This window comes from Prionailurus viverrinus, chromosome D1 (genome assembly GCF_022837055.1).
Source record: "Prionailurus viverrinus isolate Anna chromosome D1, UM_Priviv_1.0, whole genome shotgun sequence".
Lineage (NCBI taxonomy): Eukaryota > Metazoa > Chordata > Mammalia > Carnivora > Felidae > Prionailurus > Prionailurus viverrinus.
The window spans coordinates 6,527,516-6,553,856 of record NC_062570.1 but is presented as its reverse complement, the minus strand read 5'-3'; the positions used below and the strand labels follow the sequence as shown (position 1 = coordinate 6,553,856).

General features: G+C 43.1%; 1 protein-coding gene across 2 annotated transcripts; it reads left to right on the top strand.

The window, feature by feature from the left end:
- Nucleotides 1-1,018: 1,018 nt before the first annotated feature.
- Nucleotides 1,019-22,552, top strand: SLN (sarcolipin). 2 transcript variants are annotated; one of them, XM_047879334.1, is made up of 4 exons: nt 1,019-1,030; nt 15,242-15,284; nt 17,347-17,471; nt 21,965-22,552. In XM_047879334.1, the coding sequence occupies exon 4, from the start codon at nt 22,036-22,038 to the stop codon at nt 22,129-22,131; it is 96 nt and encodes a 31-aa protein (XP_047735290.1). In that variant the 5' UTR covers nt 1,019-1,030; nt 15,242-15,284; nt 17,347-17,471; nt 21,965-22,035; the 3' UTR covers nt 22,132-22,552. The 2 variants fall into 2 exon arrangements, with proteins under 2 accessions (XP_047735290.1, XP_047735289.1); XM_047879333.1 differs by lacking the exon at nt 1,019-1,030 and having other exon boundaries at nt 15,245-15,284; nt 17,275-17,471.
- Nucleotides 22,553-26,341: the final 3,789 nt, after the last annotated feature.

Genomic DNA, 26,341 nt, shown 5'->3' with positions numbered 1-26,341 from the left:
CCCCTGCTCATGCTCTCTCTCTCAAAAATAAATAAACCTTAAAAAATTTTTTTAATAAAAAATAATTTTTTAAAAATAAATCTGATTGGGGTAGAAGGTTTGTTATCTTAGTGTTTTACTGTGCCTGTCTTCATTAACAGTGAGCACTTTCCATGTGTACATTGGCCATTGGCGTTTCCTGTTTGTTGTGAATTGCCTACTGATATCCTCTGCCCATTTTTTTTTTATTGGGTTATAAGTCTTTTTCTTATTGACTTTCAGGAATTTCCCAAACTCTGGATGTTATTACTTTGTTTTTATGTGCAGTTCATATCCCCGCCCCCTGCCCCAGTCTTTGGCTTATGTTTTAACTTTGTTTATAGTCTTGCTTTTACAGAAATTTTACAGTTTTATATAGTGAAAATTAACCGTCTTTTTCATTTGTAACAAGGCTGACCTACAACCCCACACCAAATCAAGGCAAGATCAGGTAAAAACCCCAGTCATCTCAGCGTCCTTCAGGCTGCTGGTGAACGAGACGTTCGGCACAAGTATTCTTGTAATGGGACACACCGTGATAGTTAGCAGTGGTCCGTCCGTATCAGGTGTCAGGACGCTCTTGCCTTCTGGAAGGAGCTCTGGATGAGGAGTCCAGTCCACCGCTGGCTCTGTTCTTAATGGTGTGACTTTGGTAGAGGAGCTGAGGTGTGGCAGAATGAGCACCGAGTGTGACGCCAGAAGACCTGGCTCCTAGCTCTCCCGCTAGCTCCCTTCGAGCCTCAGTTTCCTGAGGCGTGAAGAACACTGGTGCTGCCTCACAGGGCCGGATAGGGGTGGAAATGCTTTGTAAGAAGAGAAGAAAAAGCAAAACGTTGTTACGACTCTCCTCTGTGGGCTTCGGTTTTCGTACCTGTACTACAAGAGTTACACAACCAGGTTTGAAGGTCCTTTTTGGCTCTACAGGAGCCAGTGATTTCTGTGACTGGGAGTGAAAGCAGACCGTCCAAATCAGATGCGGTGGCAGGTAGCCTCTGGTGACTTAGGACTCTTGGTAAGGCCACCTTCCAGAATAAGAGATATGACAAGGCAAATGAGTAATCCAGTAGCCCTTCCTGCTTCCTTCCATTGCTTCCGTTCCTTCCTCCCTCCTTTCTTCTTTGCTTTCTTCCATTCCCACACCCGCTGCACTTCCTGGAACACTCACTCCCACCCTTCCTGGCTAATTCCTGTTCTTTCTTGAGATGGTCTTTGTTTTTCTGGGAAGCCTCCCCTTGGAGCTTTTCCCGATCCCTCAGATTTTGGTTGTGACGCTCTTCCCGTGGGATCCCATGGCGCACTCAACAACCCTTATTGCACTTGCCACACTGATTCTAATTGTCTGCAACCCTGAATACGGTGTAAGCCGGGGGGGCATGGGAGGCTCTGTCTTCTCCACCGCTGTATCCCCAGAGCCCATTCTAGCGCCTGGAGCAGAACAAGTCCTGAAATCCTGTTGAATGAATGGATGAATATACAGGCACTCTACTAGGCATCATGGGTACGGAAATAAATAAGGCAAAACCTTAGCTCTCAAGGCACTAAAAGTCTTACGGGGAGGACAGGCAGGCACACAAGTAACTGCAGTGCCGTGGTATAACTACAAGCAACAGGAATCTGTTCAAAGTGCAGATAAATCGAGAGGAAAGGGCTTAGTGGGCCAAAGAAGGCTGTACAAGAGATAAGTGAACTGGATCTTGAAGGATGAGCACGAATGTGTTAATCTGAGAAAAGTCAAGGGCATGCCAGGCGGAGCAGCGGCAAGTTTACTCAGCAATTTACTCCACACACGTATCTGATGAATGCCTACTGTGTGCCAGGCCCTGCTGCAGGTGCCGTGGGGATAGCACACACTAGGGGAAATAGCCCTCCGGGGGTCCCTGCCCGCCTCCTGCAGAGACCCTTGTCTGTCAGGCCCATGTCCTCCTGTGCCTCCGCGGGTCTCCTGACAACGTGAGTGTTTACTGCATATGGCGTCCCACGGAGCAAGGGCGTACCTTTCTTTCCTTGGGCCAAGAGAACAGGGTCCTGGCTGTGTTTGTGCTGAGGAGGACGTGAGGGTTTGTGTTTCCCAGTGTTTTGATCAAAGGCACACACTGTTACATGAGAACGCCTTGGAAATGTAACCTGAGTCCCCTAAGGCACCCCACCATCTGTCTCAGGCCACAGTGCGACCGAGGACTATCTTTGGCCGCACACCCCTTGCGTAGGTCAAATATTAACACAGGCATCTGCTAAAGGGAAAGAACAAAGTGAGAAGAAATATAAATGGAATAAAGTCTGGAAGAAGTGTCATAACTCAACGTATGTGATTGTGCAGTGTTTCTATGGAGAGGATCAGTGGAAAGAAATACAGGAGGCTGCAGACAGGGGTGAAAGATAAATCATTAAAGGAGCTGTTTTATGATAAAACTAGAATTTCCATTTCCAGCAAAGTTGGGGCCCATGTATACAGAGTGCCGGAAAGGAAGTGATCTTTCTTGTCTAATGGAGTTCTACTGATTTACCAGAGTAAATCAACTTGGTATTTAAAACCAACCCTCTTTTCCATCTGATTGGCTGGTGGGGTTGACATAAGGTTTATAACAAGAGAAAGACAGAGATGGAAGAGAGGGGAGGGGAGTGGCGAGGAGAGAGAGAGAGAGAGAGAGAGAGAGAGAGAGAGAGAATGAGAGGGAGAATGAACATATTATACTATTTAAAAACATTGATCTACATTTTAGTCTTTTAATTTTTTTTTAATGTTTTTATTTATTTTTGAGACAGAGAGAGACAGAGCATGAGCAGGGGAGGGGCAGAGAGAGAGGGAGACACAGAATTGGAAGCAGGCTCAGGCTCTGAGCCATCAGCCCAGAGCCCGACGCGGGGCTCGAACTCACCGACCGCAAGATCATGACCTGAGCTGAAGTCGGATGCTTAACCGACTGAGCCACCCAGGCACCCCTACATTTTAGTCTTTTAGGTTATATGTGCCTTAGTGTGAGGTGACGATTGGCTTCACCATGTACCACCGGGATCCTGTGCTCACTGCACATCTCCGTGCTCCGAAGCCAGTCCTCTCCTGCTTTTTGCTGATTCATTTAACGTTTACTTACTTATTTTTAAATAATGTGTTTGTATTATTCCTTGAGTTTTTAGTTTTAAGCATTATGTTGACTTCTTAGTGGGGTAGAAAAAGTTTGTTTCTTTTTACTCCCCCCCCACCCCCACCATGTTCCAATAGAGTAATATATAGCTATATATAATTTTTTAAAATATTTATTTATTTTGGGGGAGAGAGCAAGCAGGGGAATGGCAGGGAGAGGGGGACAGAAGATCTGAAGCAGGCCCTGTGCTGACAGGCTGACCGCCGAGAGCCCCGTGTGGGGCTCAAATGTACAAACTGCGAGATCGTGACCTTGGCCGAAGTCGGATGCTCAACTGACTGAGCCCCCCGGGTGCCTCCCAATAGAGTTATATTTTAATGTTATTTAGCGTCATATTCATTCTTTTGTATTAGTGTTATGGAAATGCTATTCATAGTGGAGCCATGTAATACCGTGTAATAAACTGTGACTACTTTTCCATTTTCTGTATGAAATTTAATTTTTTCCTGGCGGTTAGAATTCACATCTTTTTGTCCGCTTGCTTGCTTTTCTTACACTTATCACTTATTCAACCCCAAATTTTGCTCTGATTCTCCAAAACTCCTTTTGAGATGTTCAGACGCATCAGGCTTCCTGGTGGTTGGCCTTTTCCAGGAGTCTCCTGCGGCTGCCTGACCTACTCCAGTGTGGACAGATGGCCCTTTATTCCAGGGTACGGATGTCACTTTGCCGCATCCATTTACGATTATCTCAGTGTCCCCTTGGACTCTGCAGTTTCTTGGATCCCTTTTCCTCTTTGATGGGTAACCCCTCCTTTCTGTGGAGCACATCATCTGGGACTGATTTTATGAGAGGTGAATTATTTGAAGCCAAGCGTGTCTGAAAATATCTTTACCCTTTCACTTGATGGATCGTTGACTGGGGATAAAATTCTCAGTTGGGTATGGTTTTTCTATTTAAAAAACCCTGAATTTTGAGGTAATTTCTCCATTGCCTACCAGCTTCCAGTGTTGCTGGTGAGAAGTTGGACACCAATCTGATTTCTTCTTTGCATGTTTTCTCCCCATATAATTTCTGTTTCCTGCACATTGTTTTTCTTCTGTTTATTTTGGGCTCTAACTTCTACATTTTTTGCTAGTATTTAAGTATGCGGACTAAAAACTGCTAAGACTCTTAGAGTACATGAATCAGGCTTCTGATTATGCAGTTCTCTGTAGTATGAGCTATTGACACCTTTTTTTCTCTTCTTTTTTGGCTTTTTAAGTTTTTATTTTATTTTATTTAAAACAAGTTTTATTTTGTTTTATTTTATTTTATTTTAAGTAGACTCCACACCCAATGTGGGGCCTGAACTCACAACCCTGAGATTAAGAGTTGCAGGCTCCACCAACTAAGCCAGCCAGGTGTGCCCCTGAGTTTTTATTTTAATTCTAGTTAGTATACAGTGTTACGTTAGTTTCAGGTGTACGATGTAGTGATTCAACACTTCATACATCACCCTGTGCTCATCACGACAAGTGCACTCCTTCGACTCCTCATCCCCCACCCACCTCCCCTCTGGTACCCATCAGTGTGTTCTCTGTAGTTAAGAGTCTGTTTCTTGGCTTCTCTCTTTCTCTCTCTCTCTTTTCCCTTTGCTCATTTGTTTTGTTTCTTAAATCCCACATATGAGTGAAATCATAGTGTATTTGTCCTTCTTTGACTGACCTGTTTCACTTAGCATAATACTCTCTAGCTCCACCCGTGTCATTGCAAATGACAAGATTTCATTCTTTTTGACGGCTGAGTAGTATTTCGTGGTATATATATACATTCTGCATCCATTCATCAGTCGATGGACACTTGGGCTGCTTCCATAATTTCACTATTGTAAATAATGCTGCCATAAACAAAGGGGTTGTGTGCATCCCTTTGAATGAGTGTTTTTGTATTTTTGGAGGGAAACACCTAGTAGTGCAATTGCTGGGTCATAGTTTATTTTTAACTTTTTGAGAACCTTCATACTGTTTTCCAAAGTGGCTGCAGCAGTTTTCATTCCCCAAGAGGGTTCCCCTTGCTCTGTGTCCTCACCAACACCTATTGCTTCTTGAGGTTTTGATGTTAGCTCTTCTGAAAAGTGTGAGGTGATACTTTATTATAGTTTTGATTTGTATTCCCCTGATAGTAAGTGGTGATGAAGATACTTTCATGTGTCTGTTGGCCATCTGGATGCCTTCTTTGGAGAAATATCTGGTCATGTGTTTTGCCCATTTTTAAACTGGATTATTTGTTTTGGGGATGTTGTGTTTGGTAAGTTCTTTATAGATTTGGATACTAACCCTTAATCAGCTATGTCATTTGCAGATATCTTCTCCCATTCCAAAGGTCACCTTTTAGTTTTGTTGGTCATTTCCTTTGCTGTGCTTTTTATCTTGTTGTGTATTTTTGCTTTTGTTTCCCTTACCTCGGGAGACGTATCTAGTAAGAAGTTGATGCGGCTGATATCAGAGAAGTTACTGCCTGTGTTCTCTCCTAGGATTTTCATGATTTTCTGTCTCACATTTAGGGCTTTAATCCACTTTGAGTGTATCTTTGTGTATGGTGTAAGAAAGTGGTCCAGTTTCGTTCTTTTGCATGCTGCTGCCTGGTTTTCCCACCACCATTTGTTGAAGAGACTGTCTCTTGCCCATTGGATATTCTTCCCTGCTTTCCTGAAGATTAATTGACCATATAGTTGTAGGTTTATTCCTGGATTTTCTATTCTGTTCCATTGTTTTGAGGCCTTGTCACTGAGGAATTCCAATATCAGCATCCCTTCTCCTTGGGCTGCTCAGAGTCCTCAGAGAAGGTTCTCTAATCATTTGCCTGGCGCTTCATGTGCAGTCTTAGGTTCCACTCTTCTGGAACCTGAACAGGAGAAGAGGACTTGGTGGGGAGATGGGTTCACCATACTGATGTGCATTCGTTTAAATCTCCCCTGTGAACAGGATACTTCTTTAACCGTGCCTGCAGCTTCTTAATCCAGAGACTCCCTCCAGGGAATAAACTCCAGCCTTCTGCCTGGGTGGGGGAAGAGCAATTGTTGGCTGTGCCAAGGCCGGGGGAGGGAGGAACAGATCTTGGCACCTGACAATTTCTTGAAACCCTCTCAGAGAATTCTCCTTATTTTAGCCACCGCACTTTTGAGCCCCACCGCCACCAATCTGTAGCATCTAGATCGGCTCGGCTCTTGGCTTTTCCTACTACCAGTTTAGGATTCAGCTTTCTTAGCTTTGCTAAATTGGTTACACCCATCCTTTTGCTTTACAGCTTCTGAAATTTATTTGCTGCTTTTTTTCCATTTGATTCTCCTCATCCTTATGGCTTTATGTCTCAAAAAAAAAATCTTTCTACTGTTATTTTAGTAGGGTTTGGAGAGGGAGCACAGTTAGATGCATATGTTCAATCTGCTATCTTCACCCAGAAGCCCAGAAAACTTTTAAATTGAGGGTAAAGAGATGCTATTCCTATTACTGAATCTTGAACATTAATCGAAGTCAGGAAATTAGCAATCAGATAGCATAAGGGTTCACAGCTCAGACCCTGGAATTAAACCTGGGATTGAACCCTATGTCTGCCACTTGCTGGTTTTCTGGCCTTTTGACATTTACCTAACCTCTCCCAGCCTCAGTATGTCTTATCTGTACAATAGAGATAATAATGTGGGTCATTTATGAGATTGAAGTACATATACATATATGATATGCTTCTTACATTGTCTAAATTCTGGAGTCTTTCTGTCACATCATTTGACTTCTCTTGGCCTTAATTTCCACATTTATAAAGCAGATAGAACAGAATAATCTCTCTACTCACAGCTTTTACAAATCCATACAAATCTAGGATGGTAAGAATATTATAAATAAGGTTAAACATAGAACAAACTCTTCCTCCATTTAGTCCTCATTATATAGGTTTTTTTTTTTTTTAAATTTTTTTTTTCAACGTTTATTTATTTTTGGGACAGAGAGAGACAGAGCATGAACGGGGTAGGGGCAGAGAGAGAGGGAGACACAGAATCGGAAACAGGCTCCAGGCTCTGAGCCATCAGCCCAGAGCCCGACGCGGGGCTCGAACTCACGGACCGCGAGATCGTGACCTGGCTGAAGTCGGACGCTTAACCGACTGCGCCACCCAGGCGCCCCGGTTTTTTTTTTAAGTTTATTTATTTATTGGGGGTGGGAGGGAGGGAAGGATAGGGAGGGAGTCGGAGAGAGAAAGAGAGAGAGAGAGAGAGAATGAGTGGCAGAGGGGCAGAGAGAGAGGGAGAGAGAAAATCCTAAGCAGACTTCGTGCTGTCAGCACAGAGCCTAACAAGGGGCTTGAACTCATCAACTGTGAGATCATGACCTGAGCCGAAATCAAGAGTTGGATGCTTAACCAACTGCGCCACCCAGGTGCCCCCATATATACTTTATCGCTTGTTTTATTCTTAAAGAGTGAAGGGAGCTATACATGTGATTTAAAAGTTTGTGTCGAGAGGGGTGCCTGGGTGGCTCAGTGGGTTCAGCACCCAACCCTTGGTTTTGGCTCAGGTCATGACCCCAGGGTCATGGGAGCACGTGTAGAACATGCCTAAGATTCCCTCTCTCTTCCGTTGCCCTTCTCCCCCACTCTCTGTCTCCAGTTAAAAAAAAAAAAAGTTTGTGTGGAGATAGTACTAGGTAGTAATTATTTTGTTGCAAGAAAATTGTCTATGAAGATTGATTGTACAAATGGTTTATAAAAATATGACAGCCAGACCACATTTCAATCTTTGATAGTCATGTAATATATTCATAAAAGAAAGTACTGACCTTTATCAGCAAGATCTTCCTTTCCATAATGAATACAGGGGCATACGTAATGGAAAAGAAGAATTTCTCTGACATCTTTCAGTAATTAGTAGAATGGTAGATTTATCACCCTTAGAAAAAGGATGGCAGATTGAATATTCTGTCTTATCTCCTTGTCTAATATTTTTCTTATTTTATTTTAGTTTTATTAATTTGTTATTATTTATATATATAATTTAGTTATTTATTTGTTTATTACTTTCTAATAATTAGAAGAAGGCCAGTAGAATATATACATTCCCGCTGAATGATCCATTTTGGAGTCCACCATATCGAATGATATCAAGACTCTTCTAATTCTTTGAAAAATTCAGGTGGAAATAGATTATGTAATATTGTTCATGAAACTTTAAGGGACTAAGGATGTTCCCTTGATGTAGATTGGACCAGTGCCTGGGTGCCGTAGAGTTACCACCAATGTTTTTGAATTCTTATTCATACCAAGCAGAGCCTATGGACTGGATACGTGACACTCCTTAGTATTTTTCAAATATTTGTTAATGTTATATAATTCATTTAAAGCCATTAAAACATTTTTTTCAGGGTGAATTTTGTTGACAAATGTTTTCTAAAAGTTTGAGAATTATTTACTTGGTGAAATGGGCACTTGATCTGGAATATGCATCTTTGAATGACCATAAACATTGCTTTTATATATAAAGGGTAAAGACTCCACCCTGGGTTGACCATTTAACTACTTGTGTGGCTCATTTACTTTTCCTCACTTGAAAAATGGAGATAATAATACAACCTGTATTTATTCCTCCAGGAATTTTGTGAGTCTCAAGCACACTGAAGAAACCAGATATGTTGAATGTACTAGATGTCACTGTGATGACAGATATTATCACAATTGTCCACATGATGATTTGAAGCATAATGAGAGAATTGGAAAAAACAAAAAGATTCACCTACCTTCCTACCTCAGGGTTAGGGAATCAGGTTCATGTTTCTTGATTTTTAGGTGCTTAAAAGTTTAGTTTTTGTTGTTTACTTCAGTAATAATTTATTTTAAAAATAGAAGCAACATTTCTGGGTTAGCATGACAGAACGAGTACCTGCAGAAATCTCCACCTTCTGTTCTAAATGCATAGGAATGAGATAAAATATTAAAGAATATATATAATCACATTCAAAAACAACTGAATTTTATTATTTTTATTTTTATTTTTTAAAATATAATTTATTGTTAAGTTAGCTAACATACAGCGTATACAGTGTGCTCTTGGCTTCGGGAGTAGATTCCCATGATTCATCAATTACATTTAACACCCAGTGCCCATCCCAACAAGTGCCCTCCTCAACGCCCATCACCCATTTCCTCCTCCCTCCGCCCTTCCCCATCAACCCTCAGTTTGTTCTCTGTGTTTAAGAGTCTCTTACAAAGAGAAACACATAAAACAAACCAAACAAAAAAACGGAAAACAAACAAACAAAAAAAAGAGTCTCTTATTGTTTGCCTCCTTCTCTGTTTGTAACTATTTTTTTTCCCTTCCCTTCGCCCATGGTCTCCTGTTAAGTTTCTCACATTCCACATGAGTGAAAACATATGGTAATCTGTTTTTCTCTGATGGATTTATTTCACTTAGCATAATACCCTCCAGTTCCATCCACGTTGCTGCAAATGGCAACATGTCATTCTTTTTCATTGCTGAGTAGTATTCCATTGTGTATATAAACCACATCTTCTTTATCCATTCGCCAGTTGATGGACATTTAGGCTCTTTCCATAGTTTGGCTATTGTTGAAAGTGCTGCTATAAACATTGGGGTACAAGTGCCCCTATGCATCAGCACTCCTATATCCCTTGGGTAAATACCTACCAGTCCTATTGCTGGGTCATAGGGAATTCTATTTTTAATTTTTTGAGGAACCTCCACACTGTTTTCCAGAACGGCTGCACCAGTTTGCATTCCCATCAACTCTGCAAGAGGGTTCTCCTTTCTCCTCATCCTCACCAACGTCTGTTGTTTCTTGACTTGTTAATTTTAGCCACTCTGACTGGTGTGAGGTGGTATCTCAGTGTGGTTTTGATTTATATTTGCCTGATGATGAGCAATGTTGAGCATCTTTTCATGTGTCTGTTAGCCATCTGGATGTCTTCTTTGGAAAAGTGTCTATTCATGTCTTCTGCCCATTTCTTCACCTGATTATTTGTTTTCCGGGTATTGAGTTTGATAAGTTCTTTACAGATTTTGGATACTAACCCTTTGCCCATTATGTCATTTGCAAATATCTTCTCCCATTCTCTTGGTTGCCTTTTAGTATTGTTGATTGTTTCCTTTGCTGTCAGAAGCTTTTTATCTTGATGAGGTCCCAGTGGTTCTTTTTTTTTAAAGTTTATTTATTTATTTATTTTTGAGAGAGACAGAGAGAGAGAGAGAGAGAGAGAGAGAGAGACAGAGCACATGAGTGGGGGAGTGGCAGAGAGAGGAGGAGAGAGAGAATCTGAAGCAGGCTTTGCCCTGTCAGTGCAGAATCCAATGTGGGGCTTGATCTCATGAACCATGAGATCATGATCCGAGCCAATATCAAGAGTCAGATGCCCAACCGAATGAGCCACCCAGGTGCCCCCAGACATACTCTTATTCAACAAACTTCTGTGGGATGCCCACTACATTCTTTGCACTACCTGACTAGGCACTGGGTCTATGGGGTGAGAGAGCCAATCTCTGTTCTTAAGCTGGGGAGATGGACAAGAAGGTCAATGCTAACAAAAGAGTGGAATTAGTCGTATATAGGGCAGCATGGATCCCAGCCTTAAAGATCAGGGAATGTGATGTTTGAATCCAACAGTATTGTTGATCATCAAACAAAAGTAGGCGGTGTTGAGGGAAGGGAGGAAGGATGTTCTAATCAAAGGGAATGGCACACGCACACACACACAGAGAACGTCTGAAGTGCTGACAAGTTGGGGATTGTTGCAGAGGATGGCAGCAGTGAGTGTAGAAGCTCGACCACAGTAGGATCTTGTCTCTGCAGCTGAAGATTTCGAACTTCATCTGGGAGCGACAGGAAACCGCTGACACACAAAATAGTACGCTCGCCTTCTGGAGTGCAGAAAAGGCAATTTCCACTCCGACCTCGGTGGAAAGACAATTGGTAGGAAGTGCAGGATGCTGATGGCGTATGGCCTGAGCTTGAGCCTGAGCTGTGTGGTGCCGCATCCCCAGATACGTCAGTACGCGTCTTACGTACCGATAGAGCAGGCCTGATAGGGGTCGATTTGCCCTGGGAACTTAGCCAACTCCCGAGAGAGAGAATTCACTCTAAGAGAAGGTGAGTTTGGTATCACACGTTAGTGGTGGAAGGGAAGAAGTGAGTCCGAGATAACAGGATGCCTCTTACTTCTACGTAGGCCCTGGCCGAACTTGCCCATGAACTCCTGTCTGGGAAGACCGTGGCATGAGAGCAAGGAGGTGCTCCTGTGGTATTCCTCAACAGGGCGGAACACACAGAAAGAGACACGCTTCCTCACTGCCCCTCCTCATTTTGCTCCAAAAGCCAGTCTAACTGTGCCATGGTCAAAATCTGCGGCACCCAGCCGAGGTGGCTGCAGAGGAAGGGCATCTTGGAAGCACAAGATAAGGCAAGCCACGGTGATGCCTGGGAGAGGCGTTCGTCCATATGGGAAGTGGCAGGCACGTCTTCCGTTTGAGTTCGTAGTCAGTGGGAGTGGCATGTAAGTGGACTCAGTGACATGTAAGGGGAGTGCTGTAGCATCTAGCAGAAGAGGGCAGAATAGAAGAAGGAGAAAATGTTAGCTGGCTGGCTTTTCGTTAGCACTAAAGGGGTACCCCCCTGAGGACACAGGTAAAATTGGCCTGAGGTGTGGGGACCCCCTTGTCTCTTTACAATGACACATGAGGGCGAGAACCAGCAAAATGCGAACTGAAGAGACTAGGCCTGAACCACTTTCTCCCAGATAAGCTGCTCAAATTCCCAGAATATGAGTCCCTGGCGACTTCACATCGCTTACTGTAAAAGTGTAAGAGGTTAGGTTACTCCCCAGGCTCTAGAACAAGAGCCCAATGGCTCCCAGAGATAGTACGTCCCTCATCCAAAAGGAAACCTGGCCGGTAGCTTGCCTCCAGCTAATCTTCCACATTTCTGCAAACTAGGCGCTTCGGTTTTATCGTTGCCTTCACAGAGAGCGGAGTCGGATTTTCATGATTCTTCATGACCTTGTTCTCTCTGCTGTAACAGCCACGGCGAGAGCCAAAACGGACTCGTTCACAGAGAACAAGCAATTTTGTCTGATCCTCGTTCTTCGTGTTGAAATTGCAATTGTGTTAGTGTGACTGACAGGTTCCCCAAAGAGATTCAGTGAGATCCTCCGTCAAGTTCACCAGGAAACAGAAGGTTTCGAGTAGGCGTGTCTGGCTGGTCTCCCCAAAGGGCTCAGTAACAACACATCAAAAGACTGCTGAATTCTTATTTCCCATCAGAAAAATATCAAAGCCAATCTGAAATCTGGGAGTGTTTGGAGGGCAGATGGTATTAGCCTAGTAGTAAACACATTTTTGGCTGCTTCTTTTTTTCTCCCTGGTTGCTATGTTTAATGTGCTGAGAGAAAGCTGTTTGCTTGCAGAATCTTATTATAGAGCAGAAATATACTTGTTCCAGAGAAGAGGAATTTAATTGGTTCCAAGTCAAATGATGCTAACAGGTGTCACCTCACCAACCCAGGACTTAAAATGGGTTATTATAAAAAGGACGAATACCTAGTTGTCTGGCTCTCGCTCCCGCCTGTTATGCAAGACTGCCTGCCCCTGTAATGTTCCTCCTGATTATTTCCAGCAACTTGAGGAGGTGGCTCATATGTACCCATGCACAAGTCCTGTTGGCTACCGCAGCGCCTGCAATTTTCTTGCTCTTTCGGCTTGCGCTGCTCTCCGCTATTATTTGCTACTGAGGCCTGCACCACTTAATGCAAACTGCAGGTTAAGCCTCTGTTGGTATTGCTGCTTTGGCCAGGCTCTGTGACACTGAAGGAAGGAACACTGCTGGTTCCCCGGAGGTGCCGAGGTCCGTGAGAATCTCTCTGTCCCGTTCAGCGCTACACACGGTGGAGGTTAAATTGTTAAAAGAGTTCCGGGGTTTTCACGCGTGGCCCTCTCTCTCCGCTAGGACCCGGACTCTGAGCTGTAGTGAAGCAGGATGGGAAGTATGTGGGCACAGTGGCCGCGAGGATGTGCCTCTCACCGCAGCGACAGCATTGAGGTGGACCCCAGCTGCTGTGCTCCGAAATCAAAATCACATTTTAAACAGAAGCTATGCCTGCCATGGGCTGCTCCCAGTCACTTATAAGCATGGTGGGGGGGGGGGATACGAAGGCTGACTCCTCCCCGGGAGACGGGGACCGTCTCTGACGCACCACTGTGACCTGAGGCTTCCTAATAGCCTGCTCAAACTATCCCGAGAACTGGATTGCAGTTCTAGTATCTGAGATGCTTCTACCCAACCTTCCCTTTTTCCCTGTCTCTTTCTCTTGCTGTTTGATGACTCTCTCAGTTTCCCCTCCTCCCTCTGTATTTTCTCTCCCAGGCATTTCCCCTAATATATTTTTCTTCTGCATGTTTAGTCCTGTCTTGGCATCTGCTTCTCATGGGACCAGCAAATCTGTGTTATGTGCAGTGGAATGACTATTCTCCCTGTTGCTGAAACACATGTATCTTCTTGACCACCTCCCTTCAGAGGAGTGTTCTATCCCAGGCGGTGTCTAGATCCTTTGGAGTAGATTTGACCTTGACCTCAACCTCCTCCACTCATGTTTGCTGGACATGCTCAGACATGTCCGAGTCTCAGTAGGAGATGCGATATGACGGAGGCTTGGTCTGAGCCCCTTGCTCTACATTCTGGAGCATCTATTATGATACTTTGTGGGTTCGATGCGTGGCTAGAGAACAAATAAATACAAGAAACTATCCCTGACTTTGAGGTGAAAATCCAGTTAGTGAGACAAAAATCACACATGTACCACAAGTGTTTAAGAATACAGATAATAGGGGCACCTGGGTGGCGCAGTCGGTTAAGCGTCCGACTTTGGCCAGGTCACGATCTCGCGTTCCGGGAGTCCGAGCCCCGCGTCGGGCTCTGGGCCGATGGCTCGGAGCCTGGAGCCTGTTTCCGATTCTGTGTCTCTCTGCCCCTCCCCCGTTCATGCTCTGTCTCTCTCTGTCCCAAAAATAAATAAAAAAACGTTGAGAAAAAAAAAATTAAAAAAAAAAAAGAATACAGATAATAAAGAGGAGGTCTGAGTGGCTCAGCCGGTTAAGCGTCTGACTCTTGATTTCATCTCAGGTCATGATCTCACAGTTCACGGTTCAAGTCCCACATCGGGCTCTGTGCTGATAGTGCTGAACCTACTTGGGATTCTCTCTCTCCCTCCCCCTGGCTCTCCCCTGCTTGCACACACTCTCTCTCTCTCAAAATAAATAAATAAACATTTAAAATTTTTTAAAAAAGAATACAGATAATAATCATTACTTTTTCAAGGACACGGACAGAACTTCAAGAAATAGGGTTTCCTCTTTCTCTGGGCTTGTACTTAGGTATTTGGGATAATGAAAAAGAATAGCAGAGAGTGGTTTCTTTCCTTCTGAGCAGCTCCATGACGAGCTGGATGTGAAGATGTGAAGGTGAGAAAGACACCGTCATCATCATATTCATTACCATGATGTGTTAAGAGCTTATCACCTTTCATCAGGCCTTACTGATTTCTTACTGATTTTTTCCCATTGTGTCATAGACTTGACACAAAACTCATGGACTGACATGAGGTGTTCACTTTTTACTTTCCAAACTAAAAAGGTGGATGGAAATGGGGAATAAATTGAACAAGCTAGGTGAGCTGCTAACCAGGCACAAGAACTCAACATTAATTCTCAAAGAGTACTGTTTTACACCTAAGAATGTATGGTGGTGGTGAGCGGGCGGAGGGGATATAAATGCTAATTAGATCGTTGGTATCAGTGTCAAGGTGAATATTATTCAGTTGACATTTTTGGCCCTTGGCTAAAGTCTACAGTAATAGGCATAGAGATAATGTCAAAGATTTTTAAATACGTCTTCTTGTTGATGGGCAGAGCAGCACCTTGAAAGAAAGTTGATATGGCATGAATGCTGTCAAATCAAGGGGATTGCTCACAGAAAGGAAAATATCAGCAGACTTTAAGGAAGGTTGATTGAAAGGGATGCATTTGCTTTGGCACTGAGGTTTGAAATCTTGTTATTTTCAGTTTCTTAAATGAGAGACAGTAATGTTGATTTTTTTTTTTTTAACAGATCTGAAGATCTCTAGATCCTTAGGCATTTGAATACGTGCCAGGTAACTGGGTGGCTTGCATATTTTTCTGGAGAGATTAAGTCAAACTAATAACAAGCTAAATTCTCAATGTAACCCCAGTCTCTGATGACATCACAGGATAAGCCACTAATATGCAGAAGCTTCTGCAGGCTCTATCCGGGAATTTGTCAATGTACTGGGCATAGTCGTCCCTGGTATAAATTGGATAAACTTAAATGGGACAACCAAGTAAACAAATTGAACTGACTCGTTATTAAGTGGTAGGATTATCCCTCCAAGTTACATTGAAAGTGACCAGTTCGACCAAAATGACAGTGTTGGTGAGCTGTTCTGGAATATGTTAACATTTCCCCATTGTATTTAATGTTTTACATATTGTAGAGCTAATTCTGTGTTGAATAATGTAAAAAAATAAATGCTTGTCCCCTAAGCACAAAACCAAATACATCGTATAGTATGAATTTGATTCTACATGCATCAAAAAAGATACAGGTTTTTCAAGTATCAGATTCCTTTACCAAAAATATCTTGGGAATTTGAGATTGTATCTGTGCAGCCTGAATGTGAATAAAGAGTAGTAGAGAGGATTCCCCCCCACCCTTTTGGATGGTGAGATTAGTGGCTGATATAAATTTTCTTTATGATTTAATATTTTCAATTTTTCTATAATAAATATATAACTTTTTAATTGCCCACAAAATAATTTTGAGTGGTCAAAAAAAGGTATGGGTGTGGCTTGGTGACTAAGAAAACACTCCCAGCATTTGAAACGATCTGGCAAGGGCTTGGAGGCAAAAGACAGAAATCTGACTACATTCAAGAGGTTTGCCAGATGGCAACAGATAATTGCCAATGTTCGATTGCACTGTAATTATTATATACTATCTGTCACTTCACCAAGCTATCTTTTTACAAGGCATGTGGTGACAGAATGTTGTATTAACATTATCTAGCATTGGGTTTGTGTTGAAAATGAAGAAATGGAATGGAAAGTCTTTCTTTTAGTAACGTCTCTGGAGTAGGAGGAACAGTGGGGTGAGATTTGACTCTGAACCCAACCACACGAAGAATTTTGCTTGATAAGCCTTCTGGGGATGCATTATTTCGATTGACCCTAACTGGGAATTCAGAGGGGCATTTGCTCTATTATCTATAAAGAAGGGATTTGCTGAGCAAACACGATTGCTGGGGTCCCATGCTTTCAAGTCCAGTTAAATATTTCAAGGGGCTCCATGGACCTCTAGACATCTGAACTGTTGATTGTAAACTCATCTTAACAGCCTAGTTTTCATTGGTGTTTATATTTGAGTTATACAATTCTATTTCTTAAGGACAGATTCCATAACTTATGGTTTCCTCATTTCAATGCACTCTCCTTATACCGCCTAGGTCTCTCCAAAGGACTGAGTTTTGCAGTATGGGTTTACTGCAGTATTGGTTTACTGACAGAGATATATAAACCAGGGCTTCCACAGCTGTTTCAGATGAAACTGTATATTAATGTGTAAACTTCCAAAATACAGCTTAGCTGGAATCTTATGCAGAGCAGGTGACTGAAGAGATCAGTTTCACCGCCTGGGGTACGGTCAGTTTTGAAGGAGCCAGAGATGCCTGTTGAATTCTGGTGCCTGTGCGGTTTGGGATGTGCGTGTGCAAGACAGAAAAGTCTTCGCATTTCTAATAGTTAAGGATGGGGGTGGTAAAGAGAAGTCATATTTTGACACCCTCACATGCTGCGTAAGAGGAGCGACCAATTTCGGCACCCATCTGTTAATATCAGTCTATTACTCTTGGTTTATTAGGTTTCAAACACATGTTAGAGATACTCATGAAGATCCAAAAGATGAATTAAAAATCCACATCAATTGCACCTAAAGTCAACTGGAAGAGAGGACTTTAAGTCCCCAGGCGGGGGGCGGGGGGTGGGTGGGTGGGTGGGTAATACAAATTGGCAGCCAAAGGAATAGAGTCTTAGTCAACATATTTCTGTATTCCCCCTAAACACAAATAGCCTCAAACGTTTGAAGGTTGTTCCTCTGAGATGTTTCATCAGTGACATCACAGTGCTTGCCACCTCCCTCAGACTACATTAGGTCCTGCCCAGAGTCTGGGACTCCAGAGAGCCTGGGAGACGAGCGGGAGTTGGAGCCCAAGTTGGAGAAAGAGAAGAAGCCTATCCCAGCCACTTGTGTCCTTGACCCTCCTCAGGTGACAGCAGGATTTTTATACTTAGCATAGTGTGTGTGTGTGTGTGTGTGTGTGTGTGTACAAGTTGCAAATGAGAAGCACTGAGGCATGTTTACATTTCTTAATGAAACAGGCAATACCTATTAGACATAGTATTTTTTAAGATGTAGAGAGTATTATTTATCCTTGCTTTCCTTTTTTTCCCTCTCCTGGTATGTGTTTTCTCCCTTTCTAATTCTCAAAGCCTCCATTCAAAGAAAGTCAATGTCAGTTTATTCAGAGCTTTTCTGGTTTTTATTTCACCCATATGGCAATCACTTTGGATCGTATGGTGCGATCTTGACTCCTGGGAAGACTTATGAGGCCAAAATGTCTTTGTGGGTAACAGCAGAAAAATGGAAGCTTGCTAATCTCAATTTCTGCCTAACTTTGGTGTAAATGTGTGTGAAAGTCAAGTGCGCTTCTTACTATTAGCATATGTGTTGATTAAATTGGGTTCATTAGAAATTCTCGGCTTAACTCTTTGTGCCTTATTCATTTAAATACAAATATTTAAGTTCACCATCAAAGTGCAAAAAATAGTAAGAGGTAAACTGTAGGAAATAAAGAAGTATACGAGGTGGCCCATCAATTCAGAGACTACTGAGAAAAAAATGTAAAGAATCATTAAGCATAATTCGAACAAAAATTATAAAGCGACACCTATATGTTGTCACCTAGGCCAAGAAAGAGATCATTGCTGACACCCCAGAAATCCATTCCTGATCATCTCTCCCTTCTGCCCTACCATAGGTAATCACCACCTTGATTGCTGAGATCATCTTGTTCATGCTTTTCTTTATAATTTTACCATCGATCTCAACGTTCCTTTTTTTTAAAGCAGTTTTTTTTTTAACATTTATTTATTATTGAGAGACAGAGAATCAGAGTGTGAGCAGGGGAGGGGCAGAGAGAAGGAGACAGAGCCCGAAGCAGGCTCCAGGCTCCGAGCTGTCAGCACAGAGCCTGACGTGGGGCTCGAACTCACAAACCGTGAGATCGTGACCTGAGCCGAAGTCGGGCACTTAACCTACTGAGCCAGCCAGGCACCCCTCAACATTCTTAAACGATAGGATTACATTCCTTGTTTTGGGTTTTGTATTAACGGAGTCATATTCTAAGTTTCTTTTGTAAATTCTTCTTTGGCCCAAGGGTTATATTTGTGAGATCCACATATCTTATTGAGAATTCAAAAGTGTGAAAATACCCCAATTCACCATCTTTTCTGCTGTTGATGAACACCTGAGTTTCTTCCAGCTTGGGGATATTACGAAAATGTTGCTGTGAATATTCTTGGCTGTGTATCCTGGTGCATACGTGCTTGAGTTTCTAGAGTCGAAGTGAAATGGCTGGAGAATAGAGAATTAGCACTATCAGCCTTAATAAAAAAATGTGCAACCGTTTTCCCAAAGTGTTGAAGATGTACACAAACTTGGCGTAGTCAGGGCAGTTAACTGCAGTCATAACCCTTTCTTGTATCACTCCCGTGTAGGAACCACATTCTAACAACTACCAGCAGCCTGGCAGTTCTAGTTTGGCCTCTACCTTGCTGTGTGTCATGGCACAAACAACCTAACTTCTCTCTCAGAGTCAGTTTCTCAGCTGGAATAGTGGGACACGTAAAAATCGTGGTGATGTTTGCCTGAGTGGTAAAGGTCACAGAGTTGTGAAGGTCACACCGACAGAGCTGTGGCCAGCTTTCAATAATATGTTCTGAGTATGTTGCTCTTGGGCCAGTCTCCACGAATCCTTTCTTTTCTTTTCTTTTAATTTTATTTTTTAAGTGTTCTTTTTTTAAAATTAGTTAATTTTAATTAACTAATTAATTTAAAAAATTTGCATCCAAGTTAGTTAGCATTTAGTGCAACAATGATTTCAGGGATAGACTCCTTAGTGCCCCTTACCCATTTAGCCCATCTCCCCTCCCACAACCTCTCCAGCGACCCTCTGTTTGTTCTCCATATATGAGTCTCTTATATTTTGTCCCCCTCCCTGGTTTTATATTATTTTTGCTTCCCTTCCCTTGTGTTCACCTGTTCTGTGTCTTAAAGTCCTCATATGAGTGAAGTCATGTGATATTTGTCTTTCTCTGACTAATTTCACTTAGCATAATACCCTCCAGTTCCATCCACGTAGTGGCAAATGACCATGAATCCCTTCTTTTAAGAGGTTAATCTAGTAAGCACATTTGGTGGGACAGTGATTTTGCCCTCACTGAATCGGGTTGATCATTATAAATAGAGTCTTTGTCTCTCTCTTTTTTGCATATCTCTGTATTTCTTCAACATGTACCCAAATTAGTATTCATACCAGGATTTAATTTTATTTAAAAATTCATAGAGGGGCACGTGGGTGGCTCAGTCGGTTAAGCGTCCGACTTCAGCTCAGGTCTTGATCTCACTGCTAGGCTCGTGAGTTTGAGCCCTGTGTTGCCTGGAGCCTGCTCCGGATTTTGTATCCCCGACTTTCTTTCTGCCCCTCCCCCACTAGCACCCTGTCTCTGTCTCTCGCTGCCTCTCTTTCTCTCTCTCTCTCTCAAAAAAAAAGAAAAAAAAAAAAACCCGAAAAACCTTTTAAAAAATTCATAGAGAAGAGTGTGCCTACGATTCTCTTTCCTTTGCCTCCTGGCTTCCTGCCTGGACTTATCACCTTCCCGTTCCTGTATGGTCTTGTGTATATTCTAACACCTTCTCTCTACTTCTGTTATCCATTCATTTTCTTCATTTTACTTTCTCCTTCAAGCAAATCTGTGTAAAGAGTTTCATTGACAATTTACTGTATTCTTCATGTGGAGGGCCAAAAGATGGATAAGAATGAAAAGGAAAATGATACAAAAACCACTGTTTATCAGCCATTTTTTTTAAAGCAAGATTGAACAATCCACTGGCTGTCACCAGCTGATTTGAACTTGTATGTTAATTATACTAACTATTACATACTATGAAGAATGATTATTTAGTTCGTTTGTATAGTTAATAATTTGGTCCATTAATAATACAATAAACACAGTAATTAGAAATCGTAATTCACTCTGGTTAGATAGTTAAGAGTGCCGTTCAGGGTCAAAACTTACTAACAACCCTTCCTACTCCCCAAACTCCCACCCTTAACAAAATAAACAAAACACTCCTTCCCCCTAAACGTTTTCCCTTTGGAGTATCAAAAATTTTAGTATCTAGATATCTAGAATTTTATCTTTAGTCTTTAATTTCATTTGGTTTGCACAAAGTGCCAATTATGCCCCCTCGCGAAGGTAATAATCTGATTGACTACATTGCGTGAGTTCTCAAAGTTTGATTTCCCGCATGTACTATCTTACAAGCTATAAAGATACCATCCCTGCTCTTTGAAGTGTTTACAATATAGGCACATCCTGCACTTGACTAAAAATAGCTGGCACAAGCTCTTTTTGAAATAGAAGTACCCATGAGGTTAACACTTGCTCTTTTGACTGAGTGCCTGCTATGCGAGGGACTTCTGGTTGACCCCAGTGGGCTCTATGCCCAATGCAGGGCTTGCAAGAGGCCACGCAGCTGCTGCAAATGCTTCATATGCTTTCACAGGGTTAGGCGAAGACCTGTGGTGGCCTGAAACTCGAGAGATTATGGCATCCTACTTCTGTATGCAATTCAGTGCAAGAACAGATACTAAACCATACCACTTTGGGGGTTTTATTTTGTTTCGGTGATCTGGCTTGTTGGTATTCTAAGAAAAGCAAGCGCGCGTGCACACACACACACACACACACACACACACATTGTAGAGAGAAAATAGAATATTTTGTGTTTTATCCAAAGCATCTGTACATTCATCACAGGAAAAAACAATCAGGACTTTGTTGGATTTTTTGACATTAGGTAGCAAAACCAGGTTCTCTTTATTAGTCAGGGTTCTTCAGAGAAATAGAAGCAATAGGGTGTGTGTGTGTATATGTATGTATGTGTAGGACCTACGTCTAGATGTTCATATTGAGATGGATATAGATAGATATATAGATAAAATTGGCTTATGTGATTATGGAGGCCAACAAGTCCAAAGTCTACAGGGGAGGTCAGCCGGCTGGAGAGCCAGGAAGAAATGTGGCTCTAGTCCAAAGATAGTCTGGAGGCTAGAAACTTAAGATGAAGGTATTGGCAGGGTTGATCTCTTCTGAGGCCTCTCTCCTTGGCTGGTAGGCAGCTGCCTTCCCTGCCTTCACATGGTCTTCATTTGTACATGTCTGCGTCCACATGTCCTCTTCTCAGAAGAACACCAGTCATAATGGGTTAAGGCCCATCTTGATGGGCTCCTTTAAACTGAAGTACCTTTTGAAGGACCCTATCTCCAAATACAGTCCCACACTGCGGTACTGGGTGTCAGGATTCCAACACAGGAATTTTGTTGGGGACACAGTTCGGCCCCTAACACTCTCCTCTTCCACAGTGAGGAAAGCATGCTCATTAATCTTCCATGTTCTCTGTGTAACTTTCCATTAGGTGAGGACAAGCAGGACGTCTGTGGTGCGCCCTCAGGAGTCTGCCTTCAGTTCTCACCGAGCCAACTCAGAATGGGGATATCCACTCGAGAGCTGTTCCTCAACTTCACTATTGTCCTGATTACCGTTATTCTCATGTGGCTCCTTGTGAGGTCCTATCAGTACTGAGAAGCCATGTCACGCTCCTGGGATTGACTGCATCTCTCCAGAGCTGCCTGCCATATGCCCTGAGCTCCCATTGCTGTCATGGGATGCCTCTCTTGGCACCCCGAGGCACTTCTGACCCTCCCTCACGATATCCAAGGTGCCTCCAGTGTTAGGATCAATTGTGGGTACTCTAAAGATGCTGTTCTCAAGGGCTGCTAAGTATTTGCCAGTGAGCATTAGATTTACTCCTCAACTCTTCCTTCAGATGTGTTAGACAAGCCACAAGGTTAAAACTAAATGATTCATGATGATGTAGAATTGTAACAAGCCCCTGATATGTCTTACCCACACATCCCTTCAACCCACACTGTCTGCAACCAAACTCTAAATCAACTCACCAGAAGAAAGAAATGTTAGAGGAAGTCGTTGTCAACCCCTATAGCTATCATGTGAATAAAGTTAACTCAACCACAAAATGACTTTGGGAATTTATTTTAGCTTCTATTTGTGATGCTGCATTTGACCCTTGGCTGGGATCGAAGTGACACGTGTTACAGTATCTCTAGCATATGAGATAAACCCAGATGCTCGAACTGCTGAGGATTGGGAACCAAGTCAATTAGGATTTGTCACATTTCAGAGAATTCTGTTGATTCGGTGTTTCTCCAACTTTCTCTCTAAACTAGTCCCAAGGGCAGAGGGAGATTAAATTCCACTCAGCGGTCTGGGGCATGGCCTGAAGTGTCCACTTAAAGCACAGAATTTCTTTGAAGTCTTGTGTTTTACCTTTAAAATTCACAAACAATATATATTGTACCCTGTAAATCCCCTTGTTTGTTTTAATATAAGGAAAGTTATTTGCCACTGAGTAAAACTAGAACATGAAGCAAGTATCTAAGAGAAGCATACTCCAGTTCGCTTATTGTCATTATGCACATAGAGCTAGTCATTCATAAACCGCAGCTGTAACAAGGGGGAAAATTGAAAATGCAAATTTACATATGTGCTTATGAAATAGACATTTTTTAAACATGTTGCTAGAAAGCCCCATCCTAGAGAGACCACATTTGTTCTTTGGCCAATTCCGAGGTGACCATGGAGAAAAGGAATGTTGATGAACCTTGTGTCTCACAGCTCCCTCATGAAGGTGCTCCTGGCCGAGAATTCAGCCCATCTCTGAGGCAACACCTGCCTGGCATTGTGGTCCTCAGCCCTGGCCGCACGGTTTATGTACTCACGGGAGATTTTTCAAAATATTTATGCAAGGTCCTCTTCAGACCAATTAAATCAAAGTCTCAGAGGATTGGGGCGCCTGGGTGGCTCAGTGGTTAAGTGTCCAACTCCGGATTTCGGCTCAGGTCATGATCTCACTGTTCGCGAGTTCGAACCCCACATCGGGCTCTGAGCTGACAGTGCCGAGCCTGCTTGGGAGTCTCCCTCTCTCTACCCCTCCCTGGTGTGCACTCTCTCTCTCTGTGTTTCTCAAGAATAAATAAATAAATTTTTAAAAAATCTCAAGAGAGTGGAGCCCAAGCATCTGCCTTTTCCAAAATTCCTCTAGATGATTAGAGTATGTAGCCAGAGTTGGGAACCCCTGATCGCCACTAATACCTCTCAAACTTTGATGCAATGATGAATCACTGGGAATGACGATTCTGATTCCTTCTGATTCTGATTCAGTCTGGACTGGACCTGCGATTCTGCATTTTAAACAAACCTCTAGGTGATGCTGGTGCTATGGTCCAGGGTCTACACATGAATTAGCACGTTAGAATCACCTGGGACCTTTAGAAAACCACCCAAGCTTGAACCCTCTTCCTGGGAATTTCTAACCTAATCGGTCTGGGGGTGAACTTGAGCATTATTCTTTTTCGGGAGGATTTCAGGTGATTCTCATGTGCAACTGACTAAGAACCAGATAGAGTGAAGGGAAAAATTGTTATTTTGAGGAGTTCCCAGCAAAAGTTGAGAAATAGCAGCATATGGTCGTCAACGTCCCGTTCCTAAGGTCAGTGTCAGACTACACATCTGGATGTGCAGTTGTTAATGATTTAGCGTGCAGCGCGTCTCCTCATAGACGCGTGGCTCCTCATAGACGAGTTCCCAGCAAAAGTTGAGAAATAGCAGCATATGGTCGTCAACGTCCCGTTCCTAAGGTCAGTGTCAGACTACACATCTGGATGTGCAGTTGTTAATGATTTAGCGTGCAGCGCGTCTCCTCATAGACGCGTGGCTTTGGGGCTCTTGGTGGAAGGTTGTTAGTCTTTCCCTTACTCTGAGAAGACCTTGGAGAATCTACTGCTGTTTGTGTATGTGTTTGAGAAGCTGTGTGCATGCTGGTGGAGAGGGGAATGGGCAAAATGAGTGACAACGATCCCTTCACCTAAGTCAGTACTGGTGCCAACATTCACAACAGGTGCCATTTCTTGAGTCTGCTGTATATGAAGCTCTGTTCTGGGCACTTTCCATACGTTGTGCCGTGTAGACAACGTGGGAGCTGAGGATCGCAGATGTACGTGGTGAAGCTAGGGTGACAAGTATCCTCTCCATCTCTGTTGGGACTACAAACAAATCATGCTTCATTATAGATCTCCCAACCATTTGATTCTAAGTTTTTACCCTCACATTCTTTAGCGTCCTAAAACCTCAGGCTAATTAGATAAAGGTACCAGCTGTAATTTCTCTGCTTGTCAACCCTCGCCTGTCTTTCTCCTGCTCCTCTTTTCCTAACTTGCTGTGACTGGATGTACCGATAGGACCCATTTGCAGACCACGTTATGGATCACCTTTGCAGGGCTAGGACATCCATTAGCGAATATGTCTAATTTCCTCCCTGTTCAGTGGTCCCAATCATTTTGGCTAAATTCCAGTCTGACTTGTAAGTCTCCTTTCACGTATAACTTTCCCCTAGACCTCAGGTACCCCGAACCATCACAGTCCTACCTCAGTGTTGGCCCCACCCACTCAAATAAGATTCTAGTCCTCTGGAACCACAACATTGAATCCTACTCGTTAACTAAAGTTGCAGCTGATGGGCTTGAGCCAACCCTAGCTTCCTTCTCTTTAGCTCATTCATTCAACAAGCACCTATGTGAACCGACGATATGTTGAACATCATACTAGACACTTGGGATAAAATGGCTAATAAGTCAGGTAAGCTCCCGTCTCAAGGAGCATACAATTTAGTTGGAGATATGAGAAAGGGGGGTTACAATGGCATAATAAATTCTTTTACAAGAGAAGCTTAGGGTGGGTGTTGTCGCAAGAGATTTCAGGCGGAGGGAATGGCACGAATAGGGTCTCAAAGGCCAGACAGCATGGCAATTCCAGGAAACTGAAGCGTAAAGTATGTCCCCAACCACTGGCAGAAGTTATACCATGTAAGGGCAGAGCTCAAGGCTCTGAATGCATCTGGCTTCCAAGTTGGACCATCTCTGGCTGTCCTCACTGTCACACCACCTCATTCACTGGAAGGGGCCTCCCGCCACCGATAATTGCCTGGCCCGTGCCCGTGCTTGGACTTGGGGCCTCAGAACACCTGGCCATAGTGGTGAGGTGGGTTCTCCCCTGTTCCCGCCTCACCCTCAGAGCAGCTCTCTGATGGGTGGGGGGGTCTCTTCTTGCCGTGGGACCCAGGCTGCCAATTCAAGCACCTCTTAAAGTTGAACTTTTCACATGATAGTGCCAACCACCCGTGTGAATTTTAAAAAGAATCTTGAGGTGCTGGCTTAGGCTCTTCTTCCAGTCTTCCTTACACTCGCTACTAAATTGGACATCTTTTTGTCTAACAATTTTTTTTAAGTTTATTTATTTTGAGAGGGAGAGAGAGAGAGTGCAAGCAGGGGAGGGAGAGAGAATCCCAGGCAGGCTCCGTGCTGTCAGTGCAGAGCCCGACATGGGGCTCAATCCCATGAACTGGGAGATCACAACCTGAGCCAAAATGAAGAGCCAGATGCTTATCCAACGGAGCCCCCTGGTGCCCCCTAACGATTTCCTTACGGTGAGGAAACACACATGCTTTTATCAGTTGTTGGCAATTCCAACACAGTATTTGCCACCTCCTCTCCCTAGGAAGTTGGCTTTATAGGCAAAAGAAATTATCCATATAATTCATGTCCCAAGCCACGGTTCTAAGAAAAGAGCCCCAAGACACTCCAACCTGATCAGCTTTTCCAATCACATTTCCATCTTTGCTCCATGGACCCAGATGTGTGAAGATGGTCATAAAATG